This window comes from Asterias amurensis, chromosome 13 (assembly GCF_032118995.1).
Source record: "Asterias amurensis chromosome 13, ASM3211899v1".
In the NCBI taxonomy this organism is placed as follows: domain Eukaryota; kingdom Metazoa; phylum Echinodermata; class Asteroidea; order Forcipulatida; family Asteriidae; genus Asterias; species Asterias amurensis.
Window position 1 is genome coordinate 14,376,132 of NC_092660.1, and position 27,055 is coordinate 14,403,186.

The window sequence follows — 27,055 nt, forward strand, 5'->3', positions numbered from 1 at the left end:
TCTTCCTTGATAAAAACAGGATTACAAACAAAATTTCCATTTGCTGCATATTGCTTATTACAGGTATTCAGCTGTTGTTTGCTTATCCTGAAAATCACGTGGAAATTTGGTTGGCAATCCTGTTTTTAACAAGGAAGACATTTGATGCTAAGCAAATTTTTGTGCTTAGCAGCTCTATTAAATTGGGCCCAGATGAGTTCAATCCCTGAACTTTTTTTGTACTTTTAAGTCTGTGCCTATCTGTCACGGCACCTGAGTCAATATACAGATCATGTTTGAATCCCGATCCCTGTGGTCTTATCCAAAAAGACAATTGTCAAATAGACCTTGATACTTTAAAGAATTGTTTGCTAATCTATTAATACCATTCTAATCTTTGTATTGTGTTTGGGGTTCTTAATTTAGCGATGTTGTCACGCGACTGATTCAGGTACTTGTAGGCCGGCTGACCTCAGACGGGGACTTAATTAAAATTAAAGCGTGCTGTGTGTTATTTTTTTGTAGTTGAATGAATCAAATACTATTGGATTGTATTGCGTGACTTGGATAGGAATAGGTTCAATTGTAATTTGGGTTGGACTTGTGTTTTGGGGATTTTTTTAGGGGGTGATGGATTAGACCGGATTTGATTTGATTTGATTGGATTGGATTGGATTGGATTGGATTGGATTGGATTGGATTGGATTGGATTGGATTGGATTGGATTGGATTGGATTGGATTGGATTGAATTGAATTGGATTGGATTGGATTGGAGTGGATTTGAATGGATTGGATTGGATTGGATTGGATTGGATTGGATTGGATTGGATTGGATTGGATTGGATTGGATTGGATTGGATTGGATTGGATTGGATTGGATTGGATTGGATTGGATTGGATTGGATTGGATTGGATTGGATTGGATTGGATTGGATTGGATTGGAGTGGATTTGAATGGATTGGATTGGATTGGATTGGATTGGATTGGATTGGATTGGATTGGATTGGATTGGATTGGATTGGATTGGATTGGATTGGATTGGATTGGATTGGATTGGATTGGATTGGATTGGATTGGATTGGATTGGATTGGATTGGATTGGATTGGATTGGATTGGATTGGATTGGATTGGATTGGATTGGATTGGATTGGATTGGATTGGATTGGATTGGATTGGATTGGATTGGATTGGATTGGATTGGATTGGATTGGAGTGGATTGGATTGGATTGGATTGGATTGGATTGGATTGGATTGGATTGGATTGGATTGGATTGGATTGGATTGGATTGGATTGGATTGGAATGGATTGGATTGGATTGGATTGGTTTGGATTGGATTGGATTGGATTGGATTGGATTGGTTTGGATTGGAATGGATTGGGTTAAATTTGATTAAATGAAATTTGATAAGAGTAAACTTTAATTGTGATGGATTGGTTTGTTTGGTTTCAAAGGGTGATGAAGAATCCTTGAAAGTCACACAATGTCTTTGTTTCGGATTTAAAAGCAGTGACACTATTGGTAAATTAGCCTACTCAAAATTATTGTTAGCATAAAATTTACTTGGTAACGAGCAATAGAGAGCTGCTGATAAGAACAAATTGTGAGAAACGGCTCCCTCTGAAGTAACGTAGTTTTCGAGAAAAAAATAATGTTCCACTACAATATTTTGAGTTTGATTTCGAGACCTCAGAATTAGATTTTGAGGTCTCGAAATCAAACATCTGAAAGCACACGATCGACGACCAGTAGACCGATCCATTGGGCCATGATTCGGTGAATTCTTGGCCTTTTAGAGGGCCGGTGTCGCATACAATATGTCCTCTATGCAATACTATCCGGAGGACACTATTGCATATTCAATAATGTCCGCCGGACGGTTTTGCATATGCAATCGTGTCCGCCCGGACGCAGCTGCATAATGCAATTCTATCCGCCCGGACACATTTGTATATGCAGTTGTGCCCGCCCCCGTGCAAAACCGTCCTGGCAGTAAATTTAACGCCCTTGGTCGACTGAACACGTTCGCAATCTAAGTGCATGTCATGAATGACATAATGGGAATTGTTCGGCCGTTGGGTATTCGCTGCAATCATAAAATACGTGAATAGTCATGCTATAGTAGGCCCTACGTAGGTTCAGTGCATGCACGCTCGCTTATGCGCGCATGCATGTACATGTCCACGGAGGTTTTGTTTGCATAGCCCCGGACACGATTGAATATGCAAAAGTGTCCGGAGCGTACAGTAGTGCATGGCGGACACAATTGCATCTGACACCGGCCTCTTTCCGGTGTTTCTACGCTAGAAAGGTTGTTATTCTATTAGGGGCGTGTCCGCAACCCTCAAAACAGCTTGTATGTTGCCGGATGATAGCGAGGAAGAGGTAAGGGAATGCATAGGCGATACGAATTTTGACGTCACAAAATCGCAGCGAAAAACTCGCAACAGCAAACCCTGCTGTAACATTCGCTGCGAAAACAGCCCTGTAACGTATCACATTTGCATGAAGTATGATCCGGGCTTAAGTTCTATTAACCGGGAAACAAAACACGCACACACAATTATTTTGTTGTCACAAAGTGAGCGTCTATAAAAAGAAAAACTTTGCTTCGTCTAACGGATCGAGTTTGGTTCTATTTGACGAACAAAGGAGGGTAGTATGCACATAGCTGTTTAGCTGGTCCGAATACCGCAAAGGGGGGGGGGGGGGCACGTATTTGAGACCTCAGTGACGGTCTGGACCAGTGGTAGGGTCTAACATGTAAAACCAATAGGCTTATTTCCAGATTGAGTTGAAGGCAATTGGACACATACATGCAACCCCTGTTGTCCCTGTACTTTGTCCCTTCCATATACTCTGTAGGCTACACAGTTCTTGTGGAACATCCATCTCTACACAATTTCCCTATGTAGAGACCCATGGTTCCTATTCCCTCCCATATACTCTGTAGGCTACACAGTTCTTGTGGAACATCCATCTCTACACAATTTCCCTATGTAGAGACCCATGGTTCCTATTCCCTCCCATATACTCTGTAAGCTACACAGTTCTTGTGGAACATCCATCTCTACACAATTTCCCTATATAGAGACCCATGGTTCCTATTCCCTCCCATATACTCTGTAGGCTACACAGTTCTTGTGGAACATCCATCTCTACACAATTTCCCTATATAGAGACCCATGGTTCCTATTCCCTCCCATATACTCTGTAGGCTACACAGTTCTTGTGGAACATCCATCTCTACACAATTTCCCTATATAGAGACCCATGGTTCCTATTCCCTCCCATATACTCTGTAGGCTACACAGTTCTTATGGAACATCCATCTCTACACGATTTCCCTAAATAGAGACCTATGGTTCCTATTCCCTCCCATATACTCTGTAGGCTACACAGTTCTTATGGAACATCCATCTCTACACGATTTCCCTAAATAGAGACCTATGGTTCCTATTCCCTCCCATATACTCTGTAGGCTACACAGTTCTTGTGGAACATCCATCTCTACACAATTTCCCTATATAGAGACCCATGGTTCCTATTCCCTCCCATATACTCTGTAGGCTACACAGTTCTTGTGGAACATCCATCTCTACACAATTTCCCTATATAGAGACCCATGGTTCCTATTCCCTCCCATATACTCTGTAGGCTACACAGTTCTTGTGGAACATCCATCTCTACACAATTTCCCTATATAGAGACCTATGGTTCCTATTCCCTCCCATATACTCTGTAGGCTACACAGTTCTTGTGGAACATCCATCTCTACACGATTTCCCTATATAGAGACCCTTGGCGCACCATGGAAATTACTTCTTTCTCGAAAACTACGTCACTTCAGAGGGAGTTGTTCCTCACAATGTTTTATACTATCAACCTCTCACCATTACTCTTAATCAAGAAAGGTTTTATGATAACAGTTATTTTGAGTAATTACTGCTTTTTTGGTGCAAACACTGTGTGAACGGGTGTAAAAACGTGGACTTACACACGTCCACACGGTGTTTATTTTTAAACAGTGTTGAAGATAGAGTTGTCCCTTAAAATGTTTTAAAAAAAAACCACTTACGATATCCACAGAGTGACTGCAGCACGGAGCTGTGTGGTGTGGGTGTTTCATAGTTTACATAAAAAAAAACTCAAACATAAAGCCATTTTTGGAAACGGATAATCTTTATAGCGTTAGGCTATGCACTTTTAATATGCATTGAATAACAAAAGTTATGGGAACATTTTTACAAAATATTAATAAATGCTTGCATAATTATGCGCTTGGCGCATTGGTTCAAATTAGATTTATATAATATATTTATTTTGTACCTAAAAAATGGTTAACCTTGATTTAGTATTATGACACGAATAAAACACATTAATTTCACCTTCAAATCGTTAAAGGCAGTGGACACTATTGGTAATTACTCAAAATAGTTATTAGCATGAAACCTTACTTGTTAACGAGTAATGGGGAGAGGTTGATGGTATAAAACATTGTAAGAAATGGCTCCCTCTGAAGTGACGTAGTTTGCGAGAAAGAAGTAATTTTCCACGAATTTGATTTCGAGACCTCTAGTTTAGAATTTGAGGTCTCGAAATCAAGCATATGAAAGCACACAACTTCGTGAGACAAGGCTGTTTTTTTTTCTTTCATTATTATCTCGCAACTCTGACGACCGATTGAGCTCGAAATTCACAGGTTAGTTATTTTGTGTTTATGTTGAGATACGTCAAGTGAGAAGACTGGTCTTTGACAATTACCAATAGTGTCCACTGTCTTTAACCAAAAATTATAATAATCAACACAACAGAGTCTCACATCCATGTAACACACAGCTGGTAAAAAGGCGAAACAAAGGGTGCTTAGGTTGTACCATCTTTAGCGTCTTGCTTAAAACCACTTCATAAAATTTGCAACACGTCAGGAAAAAAAGAAGGGGAAAAAAAAAAAAGCCAAAACCAAAAAGGAAAATAAAGGGATTGAACATAATTTGTTCACGTATAAATTTAAACTATGCAGTGTAATTACTCACAGACAGATAATTTAAACGTAAATAGAAATATTTATTGTCAAAACTTGTAGTTATTGGTAAAATTTTTCTATTAACAAATAACAGTGACTGCTCACACTAAGGACGTTAGTTTTAAAAAACGCAGATTATTCAAATTACCCCCCCCCCCCCCCCCCCCCATTTTCACACAGCTTATGTTCACAATAGCCAATACTACGATCAAACAAACTAAAATTCAGACAGGGGTTTACAAAACTTCGCGTCGATTTATGAAAGACAAGACTGACAAAGTTACCTATGGTTCAGTCTATTTTTTGTTTCATTAACTATAAAGTAATAAACGACGAGGGAAACTTTTTTTTTCCAATTTTTATTTGAACAGTGAAAGTTCAACTTTCTGAACCTGTGCCCTCCGGATTAATGTGTCACCACTCCAACTTTAGCTATCTAGCCCTAATGCTGGCAGTCTCCCTATGGTTTGTTAATTACTTGATATATAGACCATGTGAACTGTGTTTACAATAAGTGTGACCTTGTACATTCTTTGGGTATTCTGCCAGGCAAGATACTGCACTCGTCAAATGGGAAAGTTGGCATTTAGTGTCATAATTTCCACATAAATTCAAGAGTTTTTAAAGTAAAAGCTGGAGAAGTTTTGAGATGTGCCCCTTTTTCATATCAACAGTTGATAAGAATTGGACAGTGCAATCTCCATACAATGTAAGATTTTATGTTTTCTTCCATTGAGCTGTGTACAAATTGTGCCTGCAGGAAGTCCAGGCTCTGTGGTTCTTTTGTAAACATGGTGATGTCACAGGTCACATCGTCTATAGAAATAATGAAATGCATCCATATAATGGCTGGTAGAGACTGCCAACATTTTTGACAAGGTAGCATCTCAGATGGTCGCAGGTTCAAATCCTACCATAGTAATGAAATTTGTATTTTAACCAAAAATTTAAATTAACTCTAACTGCTTAAACCAAAATAGTATTGAAGGTAAGTAGGATTGGAGTTACTGACGCTAAAAATCTTTTAACATATTATCTTTATAAATGTTTTTTTTCTGTTTTTTCCTTTCTTTTTTACAAATATTTGGCAATGCCATTCTTTTCAACGCAATATTTGAAGCTCCCTTTAACAAAAATTGCACTATTCTTTAATAAACAGAAAACTTAAATAATCCAATGCGTAATGCATTCCAATAATGCCAATTTTGTACTAAACTCTCGCGTTTGTAATAAGATTTTAAGATCTTTATAATTAGCAAAAGAACCAGAGAGGTCTGTTTGCCCCTTATGTTCACCTTTGCCACCATGTTTGTTTTATGTTCAGCATACACACAATCACACAGGCATGTTTATGGTGCAGACCGAGGACTTCTTTGTTTTCCCATTGTTTTGGCATAGTTTATTTTTCAGATGTCCCCATTGGTTTTGTACACAAAATCTGCCCCCGGCGTGAATTTTTCCCTGATCCCTTTTGTTAAAGTCCCCGGTTATCAACCGTAGACATGCCCACATACACACACTGTTTAAACTTGTATTATTGAAGAACGCACTTCCACGTTCACGATTTCTTTGGGAGTCAACATCTTTGTCTGCAAAATTGACCCCCCCCCCCAATTGGTGGACAGGAGAGGGGATTGAAGTGCGCTGAGCACTGTGCAAGGGTCAACAAAGATCCATGAAAACCCGCCAAAATAACAACTCTTAACCCAGATGCTTCCTACCTCCCCCCCCCCCCGCAGCAAGCCCGACATCCTCATGCATGCTCCTCGCAAGTGTGTTGAGGAAGCAAGTTTGGATACCAGACTCATTTGCACACTCATTAACAATGCTGTTATTAGACTAGAGCTCTCGTTTTCATAAACCTCTGTTAAAGTTCATATCTGTAAATAATTTTAAACAAAATAATAACGGGTTCATTTACAATGCGGTTCTTCTTTCAAATATATACGGACAGCTTCCTAAGACCAGTAAGCCCTCAACTCCCCTAAACAGTTCTCTGACGTCATAACTGATTGACATCACACCCAACACAATGACTAATGGGTGTATTTTGATCTGGGAAAATAAAGCGAACAAAGTACCCAGTAAAGCAACAAGAAAATTCAGGGAGAAAATGAAGAAGAAAATAAGTACTATGAAAGCAAAACACCATGACAGTATCGTCCTGGGCCCATTTGTAAAAAGCCTGTTAGCACAAAAAACCCGCCAAACACAGATTTTGCTTAGCAGAATCATGTTACCATCTCAAATTACATTAAGTTCGCATTGTTGTGGCTCTGGTGCATGACTCAACTTTTGCTTAGCCAATAAACTCGTCAAGCAGTGTTTTCTGCTTTAACACCTTTATGAAACTTGGCCCCCAGGATGCCGTGCCTCTTTGAGAGATATGGCGCAAGAGAAGTGACCTATGACCCCACTTTTCAAAGTTTCATCCGACCTCCTTTGATCGGATGTGATTTGACGATGGAAAATGCGTCACACGAAGACGACAGCACCGAGCTACAAAAAGTAATAAATAGTGGAAGCCTACGGCATATTTTACATACATGCACAACTCTCTGTGATCATATTCTGCAATAGTTTCTTATAGATGTACCCTTCGTTGTCATAATACAGGAGCACCAGTGGCTTAGTGACGAGAGGCGCGCAACAGGGCACGATAGAGAGCCCTCTATCGATGTTCTGGTTCCTTACGGTCGTCATGACGTAGGTGTGCGCGTACCCTTGAGCTACGTTGTCGTCACACGAGCCCCTGCAATAGTTAGCCGAGTAACCCTTCGGCTCTATGATCCAGTCCCATTTGAGTTCTGCAAACGAGACGTAGAATATCTCCTTACAGCACTGGGTCTCGTTCGGTGGGCAGATGACTGAACGAGGTCTGCGCTGGCGCCTCACCCCCTTCCCCAGGACCAAGAAGGGGCGGCGCCCTGGCTTCATGTCCACGGGGTTGCCGGTCGAACGGCAGGTCACGCACGTGACTTCGAAAAGATAGGACCGCTTTGCGTGTACCACCATTCTCCTGACGGCGTGTGTCAAGTCTAGTGTGACCCAGTCTGCTTTGTACTCCACTGTACTCGTATGCAGAACGGTGTGGCGAGCGTGGCGACCGTTGCTAATGTGGGACACCACCAACGTCCGGTTTTGGTCAATTTCCTGTGCACTATTTCTGAGGTGAAGCCATAGCTTGGCCGAGACGATGTTTTCTTCCAGGTTATTAGCGGAGATTTCAAAACTGAAGCAACCAACGGAATCCTTCTTGCGTGGACAAGCACCCAGACCTAATAGTTTCAAGAAAAAGGGAAAAGAAGAAGAAATTAAGAAGAGAGATTTTTCATAAAAAGTTGCATACAGTATGGTGTACTATACGGCTTTCCCCTGTTAGGGATTTCTTTAAAGTTACGTACGGGCGTTATGGGGGAAGTCCCATTGCGGTGGCCATTTCTGTCCAGGGGTCAGAAATGACACGCATCCCTTATCCATGGGTCAGAAAGACGTTTAGATAACCCTGACCTGGGAACGAGCCCAGATTAACTTTACCAGGTCAGGCTGTGAAGGTCATCTTAAGCTGAGTCAGATATAAGAACTTGATTTCTATGAACACTCATCGATAAATAACGTTGTATTTAGACCCTTTGCAGTGGCCGCCACCTTTCATCCATAAATGTGCACGCGTGAAAGGCTATCAGTGGCTGCGAGAGCGGAGTGCAACACGTACACGCGTGCGGTTTTCCATTGTTTGACATCAAAGATTGCGTCAATGTCGTCATGGGCAATCCATAGCATTACCACCTTTCCAAACCATAACAGCCCGACACGTGACGTAAGCCTTATTATTCATTACTCAATCTTTGGACTCAGTTTTGAGTTTCCGAGTCCTACCGTCGATTTCACAAAACTCTTCCTAACTTAAGACTAATCTTAGGACTTAGGACGAGTCCCAACCCTGCACTGTAGCATGCAGACCTTAAAATTAATCCTAAGTTAAGACGGGTTACTCTTCCTAACTCGAGATAAGACGAGTCCTTACTCTTGGTGAAATCGACGGCTGCATCCTAAAGTTACTCTTGGAACAAATTCCATCAAAAACATCCCGTTTGGTGGCAATTAGATATTCTGTTCCCAACGCAGCGACTTTTCCGATAGCGCGCCCTCTTTTGAATCAACCTCCTCATGCTCATGTTAATTTCCCGTAATGGTGGACTGTGTCTCACGGGACACATTCCCTTATGGACACCAGTAGGTTTTGACAGAAGGATCAAGAGTTTAAAAGTTCATGAGGTGAACTCTCTTTGGATATAGTGTAGGCCTATATTAAAACAAAGTGTAACCCCTACGCATGATTAATGCGTATGTGGTACACTTTAATGGTTTGATTACCGAGATTCAGAGACCTTTTCGCACTAGGCCTACCCATCGCGCAAGCGCTAATTCTTGAATAAGTTGCATGCTGGTGTGGGATAGCTAGCTAGACCAGCATGCACGTCATTCCACGCATGAGGCCATTAAATAATTGTCTTTGCATTAATACCATTAATCATTTTCCCTTTGGTTTGTATTAAACAGTTTGCAACAGCTAACACTACCTTTTAAATATCATGGAATCTGGAACTTTACAATACAAATTGATTGGTAAAGGTATCACAGGTATCGTTTTGGGAACCAAATTATAAATTACGAATAATATCTTTCGAGTGCCACAGTAAATAAAAATGCTGCCTGTTACTTTTCAATGTTTTCCATAATAAGTTTTGAAACACAAAATATATCAGCGTCGGTTTTGCAGCCCAAATAGAGTATAACGTTTGTACACAGATGTTTGATGAAACCCCAAACACGCATTTCCTCGTTCAACATACTCTTTCACAGAATTACCATAAATGTTGTCAAACCTTCAGTGTTTGTAGAAAAATAATACAAGATGTAAAAGGCAGGCAAAATTTTGTCCGCAAACACAAATCACCAACTCGTTTCGTTGGAGACATCAGTTTGTGTTAGAAGTGGGCGTGGCATTACAATATAATTACGTCACATTTTTACATTGGGGTAAACAACTATGTATTGTTTATAATTCATGTCTTATCCCTCCACTGAATTGCCCCCCCCCCCCTCACCCGATGCCCCTCATTTCCTTGCCCCCTCACTTGTCTTGCCCCGCCCAACAACTTGCCCCTCACTCAATTAAAGGTTAAAAGAACTGTGCCAAGGACCATGGACAAGCTAAAGTGTGTGTCAAGTAGGCAACACTAACCTGTACATGGACTTCTGTCTAGATAACTACTCCAAGTTATTAATTCAGACTAAACACAAGTCTATTAAAATAAGTAGAATTATCATGACAGAACCATTTGGCCTTTTTTAACCAAATCGAGTTTGCAAAGGCAAGGTCTGAAAATCTGTGTGCAAACTGTGTGGTTTAGTTTCTACTTCTGCTACAAGGAACACGACCAAAGATGACAGACTGTCCATCAAGTACGTGTCGTGTCAGTACCGACATGGAGCAATAACAACAACAGGCAACGTATTAAAACACCACACCATGCATCTACGTTCCGTATAATATAATAATTAATATCAAACCCAGCAAGTATTTCTTTATTTTACTGCGACCCGTCAGAAACCCCCCGGTGAGGCACCCAAGTCGGAAGACCATGAACTTTGCGGAATCCCGACCTAAATAATTGGTGGCTGTGGGGTCAGAAGATCATCCGAGCAGTCCCTCGCGTGCCACTAACATTTTTTAGTTTGTCTATAGGAGATTGTGATTTATTCTTAAATGTCAAGTCCGTGGAATGTCCTTGATGGAATACATCATTTTTTCCCTCTTGTTATAAGAAAAAAAGGTGAATTTGTGGTGTACTTCATTTTTTTTTTTAAGTCTACTTATCAGCTATGCTACATGGAGCTATAGGCCCCCATACGAAACTCAATGCTTTTTTGTTATGTGCCGGCGAGTATCTGCTTTAATTCTGTATCTTTAATTATGTTCATGCTTGTTTCTCTTGAAATGTTGTAACTGATAAATAAAGTTCAGGTGCACTTGTATTGTACGAACGCAGTACCTTGATGTGGTTGTACCGGTATCAACAGAGCTCCAATTCCCGAATGCTATACACTTTGTCTAAAACAGTTCAAGATTTTTAAAATGAATTGAGCTATAGTGTGGGTAGTTGGAGTTTTATAAGATAAATATTTTATGTCACGTAATACATGTGTTAGGTTAAAGCATCAAGCTTTCAAACTATTGCAAAATAATACATATACATGAAGAAGAAAATTAAAAAATATTTACCAGGTCTTTACTTTGTATTACGCAATCAAGATATTAAACATTAATATTGCACCTGGGTATAAGGTTAATATTTTAATACGACTGCGTCATGATATTAATTACGTAAGATTTCATTGTGGCGCGTGTGTCCCAGGGTTCAAGATCCAAGCCATACAATGGGGATACCCCCGTAAAGCTGATGCATTGTACTCGCGTTTTTCCGAAGGGATTTGCCCTTTGTACCTTATGATATTACATTGTTAATCGTCAGAGTCTACAGACGCTACTGGTATATAGTTGGCTATACCACGTGCCATTGTTGTATAGTGTGGATCAGTTATAGTATACCGGCTTGCCATTATCTCAATCACTGGTGTGCCTATACTGCAGACAACAATTGATGTCTGATCAAAGGTCACACAGTAAAGTTTGACATGTATTTTCTTTTTTGATTTTTTTTTTGTCAAAGACACATTTTTTACTCAAATTTGTCGGTTGTTTGGTAATAAGAAATGCAGTTTATCGAGAAAGGGTTTCGTTTCTATCTTCCTTACCTTCTTGTGCTGTAATGATCACTTGGCTTGTGTCTTCATAATTGTCTTGAATCTCATTAAGCTCATCTTCCTCCCAGTTGTCTCCATTCACGTCTTCGCCCCCATCTTCGTAACCCATCCCTAAGTCCGTGTCCCCACTGGCCGCCATCCGTCCTCTGGCCAGGGGCTCGGGTATGTCCACACTGCCAGCGCTCACATTCGGCGCCCGCTCCAGCTTAAGTTTACTCAGAATCTGCATCTTTATTTTCTCAAGACGCAAGAGACGTAGTCTTTCTGGTGGCAGTTTCTCGAGTTCCTGTTTTCTCCTGACGCAGTCTGGACAGTAGTCGCTGTCCCCTCCTCCGGACTGTTTCTCCTCACCACCACCAGCACTCGCTCGGACATTGGTCTGGACGATTTGCTCAGACCCTGAGCCCTCTGCTGAGTTAGCAAAACTTTCAACTGTTTTTGCGAGAAATCCCGAGCCTGCAACGGGAATGTCACCCGTCTCTCCGACGGCGTAAACGGTGTGTTCAGACGCCGGCGGCTGCTCGCTAGATGTTTTCCCTGCCTCCCTCTCTATCGTCATCGAATCGTCGAGAAGGACTTCGGTCTTTTTAGCACTTCGTCTGTCTCTGTCTAAATTTCTTTGGCTGTTTGTTTCTGAATCTTTGGTTTCTTGGAAAATTTTTGTAAGCAGCTGGTTATTTTCTATTGCGACTACTAATGAAGATGATGATGATAATTTGGAATTTGACTCTTGCAAGAGTGTCCTATGTTGTGCGTTTGTGGCTGTGATGGGCGGTGAGGCTCCCCGCTGCTGGTGTCCCGCCGGTGACTGCGGCGTCTTTAACGGTACCATAGCACACTCCACCATGCTGCAGTAGCAGCAAGCCAGACACATCACTACAATGGTGAGAAAAGGTCTCAAATAAAGATTTGTTCTCGACAAACCAACCATGATGTTTGTCTTACCTGACACTCATCAGAGAGCTGCCGACTGCCACCGCGGTAAGCTAGCTGGCCGTGGGATGTTCGCTCACATCAGGCAAGACCTGTTGGTTTGGAATGCGCGAGCTGACGGTGCTCGGTGTGCAGAGGGTGGCGATGGCACTGTCAGCTGGACTATACTGTTGCAATTATCTCATTGCGTCTGGCTCCTGTACGTGTATATTGATAAACCGCTATGTTGTGATGTCACCCACTGACCAATCACTGGGAGCGATCACTTTTGACAGTTGACTCATAAGTTTGGATAGGTGTGTTTTTTCCCTTCCCGTAGCTGTGTAGTTATGTGGCGACCAGTCGTGTTAGCGAAACAACACAGCGTGACAAACAGTGTCTCAGTGGATAGGCTGTACTTAATTTTGTTAGCTAACGTAACCCAGTGATCTTTCCGTCAAGTATAATGGACATAGGAAAACAAAATGGCAAACGATTTCCACACCTCACTACGACGGTATCGTTCATCAACGCCAACACATTTTTTACTGCGCTATTTGCTTACATAAATTTGACGTCGCCCACGTCTTCATCTTCATCGTTGTTTTTATTTCCAGAGCAGCATGAAATTATGAGCCATTTTCCCTGGTCCAAGTAACGTACACAAACTATTAAACAAATAAATTTGTTAATTAGAAGATCATGTGACGTGTTCGTTGTTGATTGATCGATTGGTGGACTAGGATGGATTTATTGGCTGATATTTTGCGGTGCCTTGGAAGGTTGTTTTAGAGTGTTTGGTGGTGGTTGGTTGGTTGGCTGGTCGGTTAGTTTATCGGTTGGTTGGTTGTTTGTTTGCCTGGTTTGTTTGTTGGTTGGTTGGTTGGTTGGTTGTTTGTTTGTTTGTTTGGTTGGTTGGTTGGTTGGTTGGTTGGTAGGTTGTTTGTTTGTTCGTTTGTCTGTCTGTCTGTCTGTCTGTCTGTCTGTCTGTCTGTCTGTCTGCCTGTCTGTCTGTCTGTCTGTCTGTCTGTCTGTCTGTCTGTCTGTCTGTCTGTCTGTCTGTCTGTCTGTCTGTCTGTCTGTCTGCCTGCCTGCCTGTCTGTCTGTCTGTCTGTCTGTCTGTCTGTCTGTCTGTCTGTCTGTCTGTCTGCTTGTTTGTGTGTTTGTTTGTTTTTTGTTTTGTTTTTGTTTTTTGTGTGGTTAGTTAGCTAAAGCTCAAATGTCATTTTCAGATCCATCTCAACTCATCAAAACAAAAACCACAGCGTGACACCATCTGGCGTAACACCATCTGGCGTAACGACTTAAGAATCATGATTTCCACGATAACTTAAACAGCCGACCAAAACCTTTCAAGTTTGTATACTGTCCATTCGGCGGATCTGATAAAGAACCCGTAAGTTTAAAAATCAGGCCAGTAACAACTCAAAAACAACAAAATCAGGCCAATTTACACAAAACATTCTTCAAGGACTTGCAAATTAAACCCTTATATTTATTTAGAAAAAAATTGTATTTTATTAAAAGACTCACATACAACCGCAAAATGGTGTGCCTTACATTTTTGACGGCAACAATGCATTGTAAACCTACGCAGATCATTGTGTACACAAAGTTTGGAAAACATCGTTTCCAACGGCACCCGACTGCGGAAATACAAATGTTTTCTTACGGAAAACAATGTTTTTTTTATTCGCCCACTCAGCTATCCGGTTAAGGTTATGTCTATATATATATATATTTGTAAATCTAAAATAGATCTATTTTTACTTTACTAAAGCAAACAGAAGCTATGACCTTTTTACCCACAATGAAACACTACGTTACTATTTGAGGCAAAATGTTTGGGGTAAAAGTACAAAGGTTTTAGACACACCGTTTAGTCAACCCGGTGTAAGGGCAAAAGCATTAATACTCACAAGAACAGTTGTGTGAGGAGTTAAAGGCAGTGGACAAAATAATTATCAACACAAAACCTCACTTGGTTATGAGTAATGGGGAGAGGTTGATAGTATAAAACATTGTGAGAAACGGCTCAATCTGAAGTGAAGTAGTTTTCGAGAAAGAAGTAATTTTCCAAGAGTTTGATTTCGAGACCTCAGATTTAGAATTTGAGGTCTCGAAATCAAGCATCTGAAAGCACACAACATCGTGTGACAAGGGTATTTTTTATTTCATTCATATCTCACAACTTTGACGAACAATTAAGCTCAAATTTTCACAGGCTTGTTATTTTATGCATATGTTTAGATACACTAAGTGAGAAGACTGGTCTTTGACAACTACCAATATAGTGTTCAGAGTCTATTGCTATATACCTTCGAAATAAAGTGGGTTGTTTCAGTTCGGTATTTCTACAATAATGTTTCTCATTGAGCTTTTTCAATAGATCACTGTTTTGCTGTAATTTAGTTTCATTTGGGTTATTAAAGTAGGTCAGTAGGTCACACAAGAGTAAAGGCACTGGGGTGGATTTCACAAAGAGTTAGGACTAGTCTTATCTCGAGTTAGGACCAGTTACTCGTCCTAACTTAGGACTATCCATGCAATTTGTATATCTCCTAGGACTAGTCGTTAGGACTGGTCCTAACTCTTTGTGAAATCGACCCCTGGACACCTTTGGTATAGTTGTCAACGACCAATATTCTCACTTGATGAAACCTAATATTATGTATAATATAACAAATCTGTGAAAGTTTTGACTCAATTTTGGTCATCGAAATGAAAAACACCCTTGTTGCTCAAAAAATGTGTGTGCTTTTAGATGCATGATAAAAGGCTTAAGGTCTGAAGTATCTCATTATTTGAGTGAGAAATTACTTCTTCCTCAAAAACTACAATACTTCAGAGGGAGCCGTTTCTCACAATCTTTTACAACATCAGTAGCTCTCCATTGCTCGTTAAAAATAAATTGTTATGCTAGAAATTATTTAGGACGAGAAAAAGCGCAAATTATGTAGTCTCCTGCAAAGCACTGAGATAAACTGCGCCGGTTGTTTGTTGGTATTTTGAAGTTTTAGTATCGACATAACTACAGGCCTATTTTGTGTGTTTTTGTTTTAAGATGATATCATATTATTTGTGTCATAATAATGTCAGTCTAACATGGCACGCGACGTCGTCTACACCACGCCGTGTAGCCGCATACAAGACATTCTATTGATGGCAAAAACAATATGGAGTGAAGGTCGTCGCCCACCGTGCACTATAAGTTATGACGTCACGAGCAACTGGTAACCATCTTTGCTCTAAAGGTGAGAAGGATTGATACCAATGGAACTCAAAGGTTACGTTCACGTACGAATGCAGGTTTCATCTCATGTTTAAATGTTTCAGGTGTCAATGTATAGACACCTAATTATAAAAGAAAAACAACAACAACAACAATAACAACAACAAAATCAACAACAACAACAACATCAACAACAACAACAACAACAACAACAACAACAACAACAACAACAACAACAACAACAACAACAACAACAACAACAACAACAACAACAACAACAACAACAACAACAACAACAACAACAACAACAACAACAACAACAACAACAACAACAACAACAACAACAACAACAACAACAACAACAACAACAACAACAACAACAACAACAACAACAACAACAACAACAACAACAACAACAACAACAACAACAACAACAACAACAACAACAACAACAACAACAACAACAACAACAATAACAACAACAACAATAACAACAGCAGCAAGACAAAAACAGCAACAGCAAACTTCTAGTGAATCATTGTTTTTCTCGAAAATAGACCGTTTTTAATAAAGGGAAATTGAAACTTTCTGAGGCATTTCAAGATGGTACAAGTTGATCGTAGTATCAAGCTTTGGTTACTGACAACATTAGATAATGAGGGTCCCAATGGTTGTTTTGGTGGTTTTCTTTCTCCTTTCTTCCATAGAAAGAGCTCTTCAATTATTCTCTCAAGATTACTATACTCAGTAGGAATATGAGATAAACATGGCTTGTATAAAATCATAAGTTTGACTAAATTGACACAGGTAGGCCCATATCAACAATTCATATAAGAGATACAAGTGTCGCAGTATACCAATTCATTTTTACGAGAAAACGGACGGATGGGGGCGCAGAAACTCCAGCCTTTACTGGAGTTAAGATCTGTGAACACAAACAATCGGTTACGGTGTGCGCCGCAAACAAGATGGCGCTGCCCGTGGAAAACAAACGTGTGGCCAAAAACTCTACCCAGAAGGGGGGTAAACTAATCCGGGATTTACACAGATGTCCTCCACAGAAATGGATAAGCTTTATACAATGAATTGATATTTCCTCGTTACCAGGTAATTAAGAAATTTCTTTCACTTTTCATTAAGTCAACACTGCCAGTGCCGCTGCTACATTGTACTCTTGCAAGATTTTGTATCCATCCAAATAAAGTTAGGCCCATTCCTATGATGAGTATGTATTTGTTATTGTTGTTAACTGACGACAGTCAGCTAGCCATAGCATGGCTACTTGCTTGTGCAGTGTCACTCTTTTCTTCCTCCATGCATTTTCTGCAATTTCCCCAAATTGCTATTTTTTTTTTAATGAAATGTTCGCAGGTTTAGTTTTTGATTAAAACAATTGGTTCAAAAACAGAGGAAACCAGTCATTCGGCCCTTCTAGCAAAGTTGCCCACTACAAAGTTGCCCACTACACTACAGTATCACTGTAGCAGAGACACCCCTTCCCCTAAGAAAGTCGCCGCCTCTTAAAGTCGCCCCTCACAAAGTCGCCCTTGACAGAGTCTCCCTCTGATGGAGTTGCCCCCTACTACTTTACTAGCTATTCCCTAGTATATCTTTATTATATTGCGGTGATAGGAAGCAAGATGGTTTATTTACTTTATTTCCTTGTTTTTGATTGAAGAAGTAATAGTTTAAGTTTTCAGAAATTAATGTACATTAAATTTTTCAAATGATAGGCCTATTTGTTTGTAAAATTGTCCCTAAAAAGTTTATTACTTTTTGGGGGGTGATATGATGGTTTTTTTTACACTATTGGCCTATAGGCCTATTTTCTTTTAAATAACTTGTTTTTAAACTGATATAATATTTGTTAACATATTGTGCATGAATTGTAATTTATTTGTAAAATATTTGCCTGTCAAAAATTTGTTGAATTTCAAACCCTACTATTTTTTTTTTTTACTTTTAAAGGCAGTGGACACTATTAGTAATTGTTAAAGACTAGCCTTCACAGTTGGTGTATCTCAACATATGCATAAAATAACAATCCTGTGAAAATTTGAGCTCAATCGGTCATCGAAATTGCGAGATAATAATGAAAGAAAAATAACCCTTGTCACACAAAGTTGTGTTTGTTAGATGGTTGATTTCGAGACCTCAAGTTCTAAATCTGAGGTCTCAAAATCAAATTCGTGGAAAATTACTTCTTTCACGAAAACTATGGCACTTCAGAGGGAGCCGTTTCTCAAAATGTTTTATACCATCAACAACCTCTCCCCATTACTCGTCACCAAGAAAGGTTTTTATGGCAATAATTATTTTGAGTAATTACCAATAGTGTCCACTGCCTTTAAGATGAGGATGGCTATTTACTTTATTTATTTGTTTGAAACTAAAGAAGGGCCTATTTAAAAATCAAAATAAATTACTTGGTTTTGGTGTACGCCCTTGCTTCCTAATTTATGTGTTAAATTTTCGTTTCATTTTAAAATTTCAAAATGGTGGAAACATCATCAAACCTCATCAAATTTCACTATTTGTGGGCCCTCTATTGTTTCTTTTTACTACCTCTTCTACAACAACTCTTGCTGATGAGAGCCACTACCGAAAATAGAAAAACTCTAAAAAGTGTTGAAACATATCGGGCAACAAACTAACAATCTTGCGCCGTCATGACGGTGAAATCGCTCATGAAACTCACCGGGCGACTTTGTCGTGGGGTGTCTCTGTCAGGGGGCACCTTTGAGAGGAGGCGGCTTTGCTGGGGGCGAGTTGACTGGCATACTTTGCCTTTATAATCTCCATTTTGTAACTGCAACAAAACTTCAACAAATTTTTGTCAAATATTAGCATAACACATGGGTTCCATTGCACTTTGTAATGGGTCTAATGAGAGGAATTACTCTTCCTAACTTAGGACTTGCCTTTTTAAAGGTTTTATGTCCTTGGACTAGTCCTAGGTTAGGACAAGTGCTAAGTTCTTTGTGAAATCCTTGTGTTTATTATAATTTTCTTGTAGGTATACGTGAAATAGGAGTTTTTGTGGACATACGTGTGTCAGTGTGGCCATTGTTGACTTTTCACTATGTGTGGTATTTACTGTGTGATGGCTACAGCCTCAAGGGATGATGATTGTAAACAACAGACACACTCCTCATTGACTCAGCTGAAGCAGTCAAAGGTAAATTGTCAATAAAATGCATGATTTGTTGATACACTGTAAAATCCAATCCCCCATGAAGAAAATCAAGCAAATTCCTTAATTGTTTTCTAAAAAGTCTATAAAATTTTCATAATATGTATTTATTATATATATATTTTTTGTTGTGATTTTGTCACATTTGTCACTATACATACTTCCATGATTTTTGCATTTACAATTATAACTTTTTTTTTCTTTCTTGCCTTTCTGCTGAATCTCTGTCTGTTTGTTTTATTCTAATGTGTGATGCCTGTTCAGGTTTCCCTTTTGCACCACAATGTAGCTTTCGTGCAATACAGGTACCAAACTAAGCTAAACTAATTTCTCTGTTTCTTAATATGTAGTTATATCTAAACCTGACAAGACGTGGTCCAGATTGCGCCTGTCAACTTCTTAAGACGGTCACCATCGACCCAGCTGAGCCACAGTCACATCGCCAGATTGACGCCATATTCTCAGGTCATGTTCTCCATCAGAGAGGAACACTGACTTCTCAGCCTCTGAGAGACTCGGAAGGCAATGTATTCTTGTGGAATGGAGAAATCTTTGATGGGATAAAGGTAAAAATAGAAATAATAATTGAATTTTTATATTGGCTTTACACACCTGAAGGGCGTCTCAAAGCACCTCCAATAATATTATTCCTGGTCACTAGGCCATTTAAAGACACTGGACACTATTGGTGTATGTCAAAGACCAGTCTTCTCACTTGTTGTATCTCAACATAGGCCTAAGCATAAAATAACAAACCTGTGTAATTTGAGCTAAATTAGTTGTCAAAGTTGTGAGATAACTATGAAAGATAACACCCTTGTCACACAAAGTTGTGTGTGCTTTAAGATGCTTAACTTCGAGGACTCAAACTCTAATTCTGAGGTCTCTAAATCAAATTCCTGGAAAAATTACTTCCTTCTCGAAAACTACGTCACTTCAGAGGGAGCCGTTTCTCATAATAAATTATACTATCAATCGCTCTCCATTACTCGTTACCAAGTGAGGTTTTATGCTAATAACTATTTTGAGTAATTACCAATAGTGTCCACTGCCTTTAAACCATCTCGGCTCCCTGGGGAATATTCAGCCTGTGCAACAAATATACTCGCCTAAGCTAAATCAATCACAAGAACCCATTTACCCCATGGGTGGAGAGAAGTCTTGTTCAGGGACACAATTGTCAAGGAAGGGACTTGTACCCACACTCTGCTGAACAGAAACACCAGAGCTTGAGTTCGGTGCTTTTAACCGCCAGGCCACGACTTGCAAGTTCTCTGTTTACACTACTACTCGAAATACTAAGGATGAGAAATTTCAGACTTTTATCTGAAATCAGAATTTTCTTTAATTCTGCTTGGTTGAAAAAAAGTAACATTTATTCTCTTCAGATTTGAAGAAATCCTGCCCTTTTAGCTACAATTATGTACTTGAAGCCTTTTGGGGCATCTGACAGCACACAAATTTCTGTAGGAAGGTGTGTTTTATATTTCATCTCCTTCAGCTTTGATGACCAATCGGGCAAAATTGTTCACAGGATTGTTATTTATTGGATACACCCAGTGAAAATACTGGTCTTTGACAATTACCAAAAGTGTTCAGTGCTAGGCCTGGTACTTCATGGAGACAAAAAAAGGCAGATGCCTCCATTCCCCCTGGCCATTGCCTTGGTGCCCTTGAAATACTCCAGTAGAAATTTACAATTTTCTCATAGGGTGCCATTTACCGCGGTGAAAATATCTTGGTGCCCTTGCCCTTTCAAAAATAAAGCATACAGCACCTGCAGGTTGCCTTTCACTCAAATCACATCACTCAACTCATAGAGAACTATAATATGTTTGTTGTCAATGGTTTCCCTGGTTACCCTTGCAGGTTGCCCATGATGAGAATGATGGTCAGTTGTTGTTAGCCACCCTGCAGTCCTGTCACACCCAGGGGCAAATTCTAGCCACTATGAGTAGATTTAGGGGACCGTGGAGCTTCATTTATTGGCAGGTAAAAGAAAACAAATATTTTCATTCAAATATTTATTGTCAAATATTTAAAAAGTATAGGCCTACAAATTTAAAATGTACATTGTATAAAATGGATTAGACTCCAGAATGTGACAGTAAACAATAAATATAAAGAAGTTAAGACAACAGCAATATTTGAGACAGGGAAATGGTGAATGTCAGGCCTGTAATAGACTGATCCAGTAGGCTCCGCCCACGACGCACGTGTGAGCAAGAACACGTGGGGCCCTCCAATGCCATTCTGCATAACTCTGCCGCGCGCGCCAAGATACGCGCACGAATGTCGGACCTTGTTTGTCGGACCTTCGTTGCGTTGTGATTGGTCAATACTAAGTTAGTCAATACGCAATGGGGGCGGAGCTTAGTGGAGGCAACAGAGGCCCTTTTCGTTATTGCCTTGTTCAACAGTTTCTCATACATTTTTTTTAAAGAATTTTTTATAATTGAAGTGCCCTTTGGAAAATGAAAATGGCTTTGCCCTCAAAAACAAATGAAAAAGAAATTATTTAAAAAAAACTTAAAAAGATCGCTGAAATAAAAGTCAAATGTATCTTCAATTTGATAAACAGTTTTTAACACAAAGAGAAATTAATTGGAAACAGAAATCCATGAAAAAAAACATCCCATGAACCTCATTCCAAGGTGACACATATGGGAAGAACATGTGATATTCAGATCCCCCACAGCTCTTAAAAAATATATATTAAAAACCAAAAATGGGGAGAGTCCCAATGCCATATTTTCTCACCTAAAAAAGGAACCATATTTCCTTAATAACTCAAAAAATTAGTCATATTTCCTTTCATAACCAAAGGAATGAGCTGTTTCCCTTAAAAACTCAAAGAACTGGCCAAATTACATTAACTCAGAGAATGAGTCATGTTTCCTTACTCAAAGAATGAGCCATTTTCCCTTAAAAACTCAAAGAACTGGCCAAATTTCATTAACTCAGAGAATGAGTCATGTTTCCTTACTCAAAGAATGAACCATGTTTCCTAAATACCAAAAGACTGCCCCATGTTTCCTCTATTTCCTTAATAACAAAAACATTTCCTTAACAACCAAAATAATGTCTCACAATGTGACGCCCCTGATTGCTTCGTCCCAGGGATCTCCCCCCCCCCTCCTCCCCCCCCCACAACTTGGTCACTGGGTTCACTGGTTCACACAAGAGCAACAACTCATGATAACCAAATGGAATGCCGGTAGTCATTTTTTTCTCTCTCATGACTGGCTTAGTACATAGAATGTTCAAGTACTCTGTCCTCAAACATTTGACCTCAAGTGCTCGAGGGCAATAACCTAGAAGAAACCTTAACCACCCCCAATGGTGAGGGACCCAAGAATGTTCTCATGGGTAGTCCGTCGAGACATTCTGTATTTCTGAACTATTAATTATCGGGTGTTTTGTTTGAAGCTCAGAGAGCTTCTCGTTCCATATAATACTTTGTCTTAAAGCCATTGGACACTATTGGTAAACAGTATTGTCCAAGGCCCACACTTCGTGTATCACAACTTATATATAAAATAACAAACCTGTGAAAATTTAGGCTCAATCAGTCATTGGAGTCGGGAGAAAATAACGGGGAAACCCACGCTTGTGTCCGCACGTTTTGCCGTGTCATGACATGTGTTTACAATAAATCTGTAAATCTCGATATCGAGAATTGATATTGTTTTAATGTTTTTCAAAAAGTAAAGCATTTTATGGAATAATTTTCAAGAGAAGTCTTTCACCATTACCTTCTGTAAACCATGTAACTTATTTGTAAATCTGTGAACTTTAATTTTGTTTCTGTTCCGAAAGTGTCCAATGAGTTTAAAGGCACTGGGCACTATTGGTAATTACTCAGAATTATTGTTGGCATAAAAACTTACTTGTACAATGTATGAGCAATGGGGAGAACATTGTTAGAAACGGCTCTCTCTCTGAAGTAACATAGTTTTTGAGAAAGAGGTAATTTCTCACTCAAATATTAAAAGACTCCAGGCCTGAAGCCATTTAATCTGACAGCACACAAAGTTGTGCAACAAGGGTCTTTTGTCTTTTATTATTTTCTTGCAACTTTGATTACCAATTGATTGTTTTTTTTGTGCATTATGCTGGGATACACCAAGTAAGAATACTAGTCTTTGGCATTTTTACCAAAGGTGTTCATAGTGCCTTTAAAGGATTTGGGTACTTTTTCAAAATGTCCATAGATTTACATTAAACTTACAGGGTTGAAGATAATGATAGTGGAAAGCTTCCCTTCAAATATTACTTACTGAGGTGCTGTATTTTTTGAGAAATGAGTAAAACAATGTAATGAAAATACGTTTGTAAATGCTTAAAATAATTTTCGCCTGATGAGACGAAAATTATTTTCATGACATTGTTTTACTCATTACCCAAAAACTACAGCACCTCAGCACGTAATATTTTCAGGGAAGCTTTCTACTATCATTATCTTCAAACTGTGTTAAGTTGAACACCCAGCAGGGTGGATAAGTGCGCATTACAAGTCTTATTATTATTATTATTATTATTATTAAGTTTAGTGTAAATCTGTGGACATTGTGTTTTTTGTCCTACAAAAAGTACATACACCCTTTAAATTTGATCATACATGTAGGTATATTTTGTTTTCTCGTTTCAATTCTAGTCAGTAAACATTTTGGCCTGCAAGCAAGCCTTATAATCTTGTTGATTCCCCCTCCCCTTCAATTCAATGTAAGCCCTATTAAGGACAGTTCACCAATTGATGGCCAATATTTGGACTAGTGTCACAATTTTACTTTTGAAGTGTTTACTGTTTACCGTGTCCTTGAGCAAGACCCACAATATAATTGCTTCTCTTCACCCAGGGGTAAACAGGTTCCTATATAAGGGCAGAGATGGTTCTTGTGATTTATTTAGTTTAGATGATTTACATTCCCAAGTGAGGAGAGACTGTTAGAGGAATAAAATAAATGGCCCAGTGTCCAGGGGTAATGATATTAGAACGCCATGAGCGTCACTGAGATTTTAGCGCTTTATACATGTTATAAGAAGCCACATATTATAAGACATTAAAAGAACAAGATAAAAAGTGCAGCCTTTCTAGTGCTCCGCGTTTCGGGCATTCAGTGCTGTCAAATATCTCCAGATCTCCCCTTCGATTAGAACAACAATAACTCGCCCTCCAAGAAAGAGACTCACCACTTGACGTAACAAAGGAATGTGAACACCAGGGCTCACCTGTAGTCTTCTTAAAGGGGAGCCCTGGCGTGGTGTCTCTTTTACTGTTGTCTACAACGAACAGGTGTCTGACCTTGGCATGGGCTTGTGATTGGCATCAGTCTGCACTCTGTCTGTGAGCTCAGGTGTGTTTTAGTGTAAACACCTCTGGCTCTGGGGCATATTTCCTAAGGGGGGGGGGGGGGGTAGCATTCAGCAGAGCTGCCAACTCTGCTCTGATTCTGCAGAAGGTTCCCTGAAAAATCAACGAATCTTTCCATGTTCTGCTGATTCTTTTTTAAACTATCTGTCTGATTAAAAATAATTTTCCTAGGGGGGGGGGAGCCAAGCTGCCAATTCTCCCAGATGCGGCAGAAGGTTCCCTGAAAATCAACCAATCTTTCCATCAATTTGACAATCTCCCTGATTATGGAAACTTTTCCTATTTGGGGGGGGGGGGGGGGTGGTGGGGGGTAGCAGATCTGCCAACTCTCCCTAATTCTGCAAGAGGTTCCCTGAAAATCAACCAATCTTTCCATAAATTTGACAATCTCCCTGATTATGGAAACTTTTCCTATTTTTTTTTTTTGGGGGGGGGTGGGGGGTAGCAGATCTGCCAATTCTCCCTAATTCTGCAAGAGGTTCCCTGAAAATCAACCAATCTTTCCATAAATTTGACAATCTCCCTGATTACGGAAACTTTTCCTATTTGGGGGGGGGTGGGGGGGTAGCAGATCTGCCAACTCTCCCTAATTCTGCAAGAGGTTCCCTGAAAATCAACCAATCTTTCCATAAATTTGACAATCTCCCTGATTATGGAAACTTTTCCTATTTGGGGGGTGGGGGGGGGGGTAGCAGATCTGCCAACTCTCCCTAATTCTGCAAGAGGTTCCCTGAAAATCAACCAATCTTTCCATCAATTTGACAATCTCCCTGATTATGGAAACTTTTCCTATTTGGGGGGGGGGGGGTGGTGGGGGGTAGCAGATCTGCCAACTCTCCCTAATTCTGCAAGAGGTTCCCTGAAAATCAACCAATCTTTCCATAAATTTGACAATCTCCCTGATTATGGAAACTTTTCCTATTTTTTTTTTTGGGGGGGGGTGGGGGGTAGCAGATCTGCCAACTCTCCCTAATTCTGCAAGAGGTTCCCTGAAAATCAACCAATCTTTCCATAAATTTGACAATCTCCCTGATTACGGAAACTTTTCCTATTTGGGGGGGGGGGGGGGGGGTGGGGGGGGGGGGTAGCAGATCTGCCAACTCTCCCTAATTCTGCAAGAGGTTCCCTGAAAATCAACCAATCTTTCCATAAATTTGACAATCTCCCTGATTATGGAAACTTTTCCTATTTGGGGGGTGGGGGGGGGTAGCAGATCTGCCAACTCTCCCTAATTCTGCAAGAGGTTCCCTGAAAATCAACCAATCTTTCCATAAATTTGACAATCTCCCTGATTATGGAAACTTTTCCTATTTGGGGGGGGGGGGGTGTGGGGGTAGCAGATCTGCCAACTCTCCCTTATTCTGCAAGAGGTTCCCTGAAAATCAACCAATCTTTCCATAAATTTGACAATCTCCCTGATTATGGAAACTTTTCCTATTGGGGGGGGGGGGTAGCAGATCTGCCAACTCTCCCTAATTCTGCAAGAGGTTCCCTGAAAATCAACCAATCTTTCCATAAATTTGACAATCTCCCTGGTTATGGAAACTTTTCCTATTTGGGGGGGGGGGGGTAGCTGATCTGCCAACTCTCCCTAATTCTGCAAGAGGTTCCCTGAAAGTCAACCAATCTTTCCATAAATTTGATTATCTGCCTCATTATGGAAACTTTTCCCCTTTTGTGTTGAATATATAATTCTAAATTCTGATTGGTGTACAAAATCTTCATGATTTCAAGATGCAAATGTTGGCAGCTCTGATTCTGAGAGGGTTATTGCCCCCCTGAGTAATCTCACCTGAGTAATCTCACCTGATTAATCTCATCTAAGTAATATGCCTTTGATTTTATTTCACAGAACTCTGTAATGTACTGAGTACAGTTCTAACACACATCGGTGTATAAGGATAAAACAAATATATAAATAAAATAAATTAATTTCCCTTCTGTTATTGGATTCGAACCCACAATTCTGATTTTAATTTTACTCCTCAAACACCACCAGGAAGCACAGCATCGTTTATGGTTTGGACGTGACTGTTTTGGTCGACGTAGCCTTCTTTGGAGCTGCACCGAGGGCCAGTTTAGTCTTTCCTCAGTTGCCAGTCGGCCAGAGGAGCCACACAGTCAGGTAGGATATTTTTCAGAAACTCAAACTCTTTTTTTAACCAATGATAAGCTTATCAGGATACATTTGGTAATCACTTTTAACATAAACACTTACTTGGTTTGAAGCCTACAGCAGCTTTCGATAGTATAAGGCTGTATTATAAACAATGAAGTACAACATAAGTGTCAGGCGGACCCAGAGGAAATCAACCCCAAATTGATAAAAAGGGAGACAAATCGCAAATGGACTCCCTCCGGACTTTCGGGAATACATTGTTTCTCAAAAACTCAATACCTTTTGAAAGGAAATTTTCACATGTTCGTTTTATTGTAAAAGAATCGACCCAGACCCAGACGCTGTAAAATCATTTGTTAATATTTGTTTAAAACCTTCAGAGAGAC

The 27,055-nt window shown here is 39.9% G+C and overlaps 2 protein-coding genes across 2 annotated transcripts in view; one reads left to right on the forward strand and one right to left on the reverse strand.

Moving 5' to 3' along the window:
- Positions 1-4,166: 4,166 nt before the first annotated feature.
- LOC139946452 (growth/differentiation factor 8-like) lies at positions 4,167-12,981 on the reverse strand. Its single transcript, XM_071944112.1, has 2 exons — positions 11,831-12,981; positions 4,167-8,286 (listed from the first exon to the last, which is right to left on the reverse strand). Exons 1-2 carry the CDS (start codon positions 12,768-12,770, stop codon positions 7,547-7,549), a joined length of 1,680 nt encoding a protein of 559 aa, XP_071800213.1. The 5' UTR covers positions 12,771-12,981; the 3' UTR covers positions 4,167-7,546.
- A 3,961-nt stretch (positions 12,982-16,942) lies between these two features.
- LOC139946340 (asparagine synthetase domain-containing protein 1-like) overlaps positions 16,943-27,055 on the forward strand; it is a 74,904-nt gene continuing 64,791 nt past the window's right edge. The window contains exons 1-5 of the mRNA XM_071943975.1: positions 16,943-17,090; positions 19,000-19,161; positions 19,527-19,742; positions 21,046-21,168; positions 26,550-26,675. Coding sequence (XP_071800076.1) covers positions 19,066-19,161; positions 19,527-19,742; positions 21,046-21,168; positions 26,550-26,675 — 561 coding nt within the window. The 5' untranslated portion in view covers positions 16,943-17,090; positions 19,000-19,065. The remainder of the gene's footprint in view (positions 17,091-18,999; positions 19,162-19,526; positions 19,743-21,045; positions 21,169-26,549; positions 26,676-27,055) is intronic.